The sequence below is a fragment of the Tiliqua scincoides genome, chromosome 6 (genome assembly GCF_035046505.1).
Source record: "Tiliqua scincoides isolate rTilSci1 chromosome 6, rTilSci1.hap2, whole genome shotgun sequence".
Taxonomy (NCBI): Eukaryota; Metazoa; Chordata; class Lepidosauria; order Squamata; family Scincidae; genus Tiliqua; species Tiliqua scincoides.
Window position 1 is genome coordinate 89,906,554 of NC_089826.1, and position 6,727 is coordinate 89,913,280.

Sequence of the window (6,727 nt, forward strand, 5' to 3'; positions counted from 1 at the left end):
GCCCAGAATATTGAGGCAAATAATCTGCAGCTCCATGAAGTGAAGCATCTTAAATTTTTTGTTTTATCATGATGCTCACTGAAAAATCCATTTCTCACGTATCAGGGTAACTTGTGCTATTAGTATAAAATGGGGCATCAAAAACCTATCCAGCGAGGGAAAAAGTCAAACTCTTGAGAAAAATCCAAACAAAAATGACAAGGTTATCGCTGTTTAAACTCTTTGCATGCAGGAAAAGTTAGAACCTGTGGTTGTTATATATTGAACTTACAGAAGGCGTTTTACACGGTCCCTAACCAAAGGCTGCTGAGGAAACTCCACAGTCAGGGAATTAGAGGGCAGGTACTCTCCTGGATTAGGAACTGGTTGAGGACCAGGAAGTAGAGAGTGGGTATCAATGGGCAATTTTCACAATGGAAGGATATGAAAAGCATTGTGCCCCAAGGATCTGTCCTTGGACCAGTGCTTTTCAACCTGTTAACAAATGACCTGGAGACAGGGTTGAGCAGCAAGATGGCTAAGTTTGCAGATAACACCAAACTTTACTGAGTGCTGAAGACCAGAAGCGATTGTGAAGAACTCCAGAAGGATCTCTCCAAACTGGTAGAATGGGCAGCAAAATGACAGATGCATTTCAAAGTAAGTGAAAAGCAATGCATTTTAGAGCAAAACAATTAAAACTTAACATATAAGACAGAAGTGCCCAAACCCCAGCCTGGGCGCCATTTGTGGCCTGCAGGGACTCCCAATCCGGCCCCAGTCTTCAATGTGCCTCTGGCCCTCCAGAGACTTGCTGGAGCCCGTGCTGGCCCAACGCAACTGCTTTCAGCATGACAGTGACTGTTTGACCTCTTGCGTAAGCTGTGGGATGAGGGCTTGCTGTTTCATGTCTGTGATGCAGCAGCAACAGCAACAAAGGAAAGGAAAGGCCGGCCTTGCTTTGTGCAAGGCCTTGAGCTTTTGCAAGACCTTCATTCATTCATATAAGTTCCATATCTAATATAGTCATTTATGTAAATATATTCATATTTGAATGTAAATTAATTTTTTTCCTAGCCCCCGACACAGTCTCAGAGAGATGATGTGGCCCTCCTGCCAAAAAGTTTGGACACCCCTGATATAGGCTAATGGGTTCTGCTCTGAGCGTTGGAGGATGGAGGCCAGAATGTGCGACCAGATCAAGAAAGAAACATCTGAATGTTGTGGTTTCTTGAAAGATAGAAACCTTCTTTCAAAATGTAAAAATCCCTATGGGGATTTAATGTGCCTGCCTATGTCAACCGCCTTGAATAAAGTCTAAAGAGAAATCTGAGGACCAAGAAAGGCGGTATAGAAATACCTGTATTATTATTTCTGAGCTGTCAGTGACAGGTTAGGAGAGAGATCCTGACGTGCTGGAGGACAGCTCAAAGAAAGTATCAACCCAATGACACATGATGATAAAGGCTAATTCCGTGCTCAAGATCATTAGGAAAAGTGAGAATAAAATGGCTTATTATTACTAACAGTATTTATATACCGCTTTTCAACAGAAAGATCACAAAGCAGTTTCCAGAGAAAAACAAACAAACAACTAATGGTTCCCTGTCCCCAAAGGGCTCACAATCTAAAAGGATTAAAAAAAAGAACACCAGTAGACAGCCACTAGAAAAGACAGTGCTGGGGTGAGGAGGGCCAGTTACTCTCCCCCCGCTAAATAAAAGAAGAGTACCCACTTAAAAAGTGCCTCTTGCCCAGTTAGCAGGGGTTCTGAGGTTCTAATATTATAATGCTGTTGTACAAATCTATGGCAAGGTCACACTTGGAGTATTGCATTCAGTTCTGGTTGTCACATGTCAAAACGAATATAGTTGAAATGGAAAAGGTGCAAAAAGAGTGATCAAAATTATTAGGGTAACCCTAACACTAACCCTAAGGTTGAGGCACCTTCCTTACAAGGAAAGGTTACAGTGTTTAGGGCTCTTCAGTTTAGAAAAAAACACCCGAGGGGGAACATAATTGAGACATACAAAATTACGCAGGGGATGATAAATAGAGGGATGTTCTTTTCACTCTCACATAACACCAGAACCAGGGGACATCCACTAAAATTAAGCGTTCGGAGAGTTAGGACAGACACATGAAAATATTTAACCAGCGAGTAATTCGTCTGTGGAACTCCTTGTCACAAGATGTAGTGAAGTTATCTGGCCTAAATGCCTTTAAAAGGGGATTGGATAGATTGATGGAGGAAAAGTTCATCACAGGTTATAAGCTATGATGTGTATGTGCAACCTGAGGCTACCTCAGAATGCCAGGTGCAAGGGAGGGCATCAGGATTCAGGTCTCTTGTGGTTTTGTGTGCTTGCTGCTAGAGGCCTCTGGTGAGCCACTGTGAGATTCAAGAAGCTAGACTAGGATGGACCTTTGGTCTGATGCAGCAGAGCTCTTCTTATGTGCCAAAGCTCTCTCTCATTCACAGCCAGGAACAGGCTGACATAGACAGTCTTAGGAGAGGAGAACTCAAATAGCAGTTGGTTCCAGTCAGAACAATGTGAATGTTCATTTTTAGATTGTGAGACTTCTGGGGACAGGGAACCATTTATTTACCTATACAGGCTACTCTGTGAGCTTCTTTTGCTAAAACAAAGTATATAAATGTTCATAATATTAACAACCACACACCCAGAAAGAGCGACGGTTTCAGTGAAGCTTGCCAACCAAAAAGAGAAGCATGTCATACTTGTCAGGGAGTTGACAGGCAAGCCACAACATCCAACCACGCTTTCCCTGCTGAAGGTCCATGAAGGGCTGTGCTGTGGGAATGCACCATTTCCCTGATACCACTGTACTGGGCATTATCCAGAAATGCCCACAACAAGCACAAAACTGCCTATCCAAAGTATATCTGCTCTGCTCTGGTCGCAGGTGTCAGGAAGCACCACTTATACACTCTGCCATATAAGCATAATCTAAAACACATTCACTTCACTCCAATGTCTACCTTCTACTCACAACTTGTCTACATATCTCTTACCTGACTACACTCCTAACCCCATGCCCATTCTGCTGTCCACGGGGTACACTGGCACGATCTAGTCTATGTTCCTTTACCCACTTCTGTAGTTTGTCTTGTCCGTCAACAGAGAAACGTCCTCTATAAAATGTTAAGTAGTAAGATTAAGAAGAATCAAGTTTTCATATGCTGTTTACCTCAAACACCATGAAGACTAACATTTCTGATTTTGCACTTCAGCGTTCAGTGGAAAACACAAAAACAAGAGCACAGGCCGACTTCCTATTTGCGGAAATATACCGCTCTGAAATTGCTGTTTTGGTTATGCTGCCTGACGGTTGTATCTTTGGCAGGAAGCAGTATGCTGCAATGGGCGCTCCACCATCTACTGCTTGCAGTATTCTCTGAATTCCAGTTCTACTGGAATTTCTCCCCTGCCTCCTGCTTTTTGAGTGCAAAACTGCCTGAGCCATAGCTTTCTCTGCAGGCATCTTAATTTTCTTTAACATGCGCCGTTCCCAGTCTTGACAAATAATTAGCTCCATACTTTGTTACATACTGATCACCTTGTCCAAAAATACTCAAGTTGCAGCGATACTATTGGCTTCCCGTTTATTTGGTAGTGTTTATTTGAAGGGCTTACAAAACTAAGAGAGGATTTGATCTGCAAAACAATTACTGTACTCACCATGGAAGACCACATCAGTGTGGACAGGGGCAGAGGGCTCCACTAAGGGGGCTTCCTCCTCACACCCTTTGGGTTTGGATTTGCGCAACTTTGCTTCTGGATTTGGCTGCACCATCAAGGGCTCAAGACGTTTTTTTCTCTGTTTCTTTTCCAGAAGAGCCCTCTGACGAAAAAAAACATGATTTATCAGTTCTTGGGGCAAAGGTTGTCACCTTAGACCAGTGGTTCCCAAATTGCGAGCCTTGGCTCTCCAGGGAACAGCTAAACCAGCCAGGAGAGCTGTGGAATCCTCATGGAAAACCTGCTATCCTCTACAATGTCTAGGACTGTAACCCTAATGGGGAGCCATGGCCAATGGCTTAGTAGGTCAAGGGAGCTGCCAACCGAAAAAGTCTAAGAACCACTGCCTTAAGTCAATGGTTTTTAATTCTTTCCCAATTGCCCTTGCTATCTTTAATGTAAGCAGAGCCATCCTGGGACAAGTCAGACTACACAGGCCTGCTCCTTCACCTTGTGCATCACACCCAGCCAAAGCCAGACGGGTGACTGGAATGGCAAACGAGTGCTCCAGTTGCCCTTTCTAGGGACAAGCATGCTCAATCTTCCCACTTATTGCCACTGCTTCCATCTCTACTACCTCAGGTGCTTCTTCCACACAGATGCAGGACGGAGAATGCTAGGAACTGAAAGGACTCTGGTGGAGGAAAGAGTGCAGCCAGGGTGAAGTTTGGTTCGGTTCATTCTAGAAGTGCAACTGAAACAGAAGCACAGCAGCAACAAACCAACCTTTATAGCACTGCTGCCATTATCACATTAGCAGTACTGGAGGAGTTGGCATGGGCCTACTGCCACTCCAAGCAGGGCCTCCCAAAGATAGGGCCCAGAGTGGCCACCCCAATTCATCCTATCTCTGCATACAAGGCTTCACATCTATGCACAAAGATGATGGCACAGTTCAGGCTAAGCATGAGACTTCATAAAACAGGAATATTTCAGACTAATCCAGTGGTTCTAAAACTCTCTGGGAGAGTTTGAGAGCCACTAAGTTCTTGCGTGGGCAGGAGGGGGAGGCAACAGGGGTGGGGGAAGGCAGCGGCTTGATCCCCAGGATTGCGCTGCTCAGGGGGACTGCAGGGGCTTGGGTACATGTACACAAGCCCCTGTAGCCTCCCAGGGGTGCGGGGAGCCAGGCGCAACCTGCAGCAGTGAAAGTGGATGCGGAGCAATTGCGCTCCACTCCCGCTTTATCAATGCAATAACCCATTTCCTCAAACAGGAAGAAGCTCCTGAGAAACATGAGTATTCTCTTTACATACAGCTGCAAATGCGAGATCAAAAGAACGTGTCTTCCACTCTGATCAGTGCTGCTTATAGGCAGGTAAAGGTAAAGGTTCCCCCCCCCCGCATTAAGCCCAGTCGTGCCCGACTCTAGAGGCGGTGCTCATCTCCATTTCTAAGCTGAAGAGCCAGAGTTTCCAACAGTTTCCGTGGTCATGTGGCAAGCATGACTAGACACCTGAGCGCACGGAACGCCACGACCTTCCCACCGAGGTGGTACCTATTTATCTACTCCCGTTTTTACACGCTTTCGAACTGCTAGGTTGGCAGGAGCTGGGACAAGCGATGGGTGTTCACCCTGTTGCGCAGATTTGAACTGCCAACCTTGAAGTCAACAGGCTCGCTGGCTCAGCGGTTTAATGCGCAGCACCACAGGGCGCTGCACAATAATTCTCCTGCTAGCAAACGGTCCGTCTCCTTCCGCAGAAAGACAAGATTCACGTATTGATTATCTGAAGAATTCGTAGCCCGCTCTCTCCCTCACTCAAGGGGCTCGCAGAACAAGAGCCGACACAAGTTAAACGCAAACAACACTAGACTCTGAAGGCAAAAACCGCGAAGTCCGACACAGCGCAAGGCGGTGACAGCCGGGCGGCCTCAGCGCTGGGCGGCTGGTCCGGCTCCTGCAGCCACAGCGGTTCGGAACAGGCGCCCCCCGCAGGACCGGTCCGGCCAGGACGAGCCTCCGCAGCAGCGGCCGCAGCCTCGCCCCCCCCGCGCGCCTCCGGGCTCCGCACCTGCTTCTCCAGCTTCAGCCGCCGCAGCCTCAGAGCCTCGTCCCCCGCAGCGCTGGAAAGAAGAGCGAAGAGTTAGCGCCGCCCGCCCGCCCGGGGACTCTCCGGGACCGGCCTCCAGGCCCGCAGGCGGCGGGAGGCGCAGCCGCCCGAGCCTGCCCGAAGGCGGCCCTTCCTCGCTCGGCCCGCTCCCCGCCAGGCGCGGCGCCCGCACGGAAGAGGCCGGAGGTCGAGGGGCGCCCGGGAGGAGCGTCGCGCTCGCGCTCGCGCCGGTCTGCGGACGGAGTCCCGGCAGGCCCCGCTCCGCGCCCCCGGCCAGCAGCTCCTGCGCCCGGCCGCCTCCGCCCGAGGCCGTCTGGAGCCGGACGTGGCGGAGCCTCGGAGGCCCGCGGAACGGCAAGCGCGGCGGTGCGGAGGGCTGGCCCTGCCTCGCCCAGGCACGGCCGCCGCTTCCGCCGCACGGCCCGGCTCCGGGGCCTGGCGCCACTGCTGCTCGGCCTCCCGGGCCCGAGAGCTTCTCCCCGCACGGCCGGGCCGGGCCGCGGCCCCAGGCGCCCCGCCGCTCCCGGAGGGCTCACCTGGCGGGCCCCGCGCCGCTCGCGCTCGCCATCCTGCCGTCACCATGGAGACCGCGCCTTCCGCCCCGCCTAGCAACCGCCTCCGAGGCCTCGCGGCCGCAGGCTCCACGCTCCGCTGCGGGAGGGGCTCTGCGCACGCTCCGCGCCTGCGCAGTGGGCGGGCGAAGGGAGGCGCCCGGCCTGCCCGTCTGCGGGGCGGCTGCGGAGGGCGGCCTGGCCCTGCTGCGTCTCCCGGCGGGGCCCCGGCAGGCGCGGTCTCCGTGTGGCGGCGGGATGGCGAGCGGCCCGGCCCGGCGAGGCCCTCGGGGAGGGGGCGGGTTAGAGTGTCCCGCGCCAGCAGCGGCGCTGCGGGCCCGGAGCGGAGCTGTGCACGGGGGCGAGCACCCCCTGCAGG

The 6,727-nt window shown here is 51.5% G+C and overlaps 1 protein-coding gene across 2 annotated transcripts in view; it reads right to left on the bottom strand.

The window, feature by feature from the left end:
- Positions 1-6,526, bottom strand: part of TULP3 (TUB like protein 3) — a 30,923-nt gene extending 24,397 nt beyond the window's left edge. For both annotated transcript variants that reach the window (XM_066632338.1, XM_066632337.1), the window contains exons 1-3: positions 6,334-6,526; positions 5,759-5,810; positions 3,684-3,846 (exon numbers count right to left, since the gene is read on the bottom strand). In XM_066632338.1, coding sequence (XP_066488435.1) covers positions 3,684-3,846; positions 5,759-5,810; positions 6,334-6,365 — 247 coding nt within the window. In that variant the 5' untranslated portion in view covers positions 6,366-6,526. The remainder of the gene's footprint in view (positions 1-3,683; positions 3,847-5,758; positions 5,811-6,333) is intronic.
- Between the last annotated feature and the right edge of the window lie 201 nt (positions 6,527-6,727).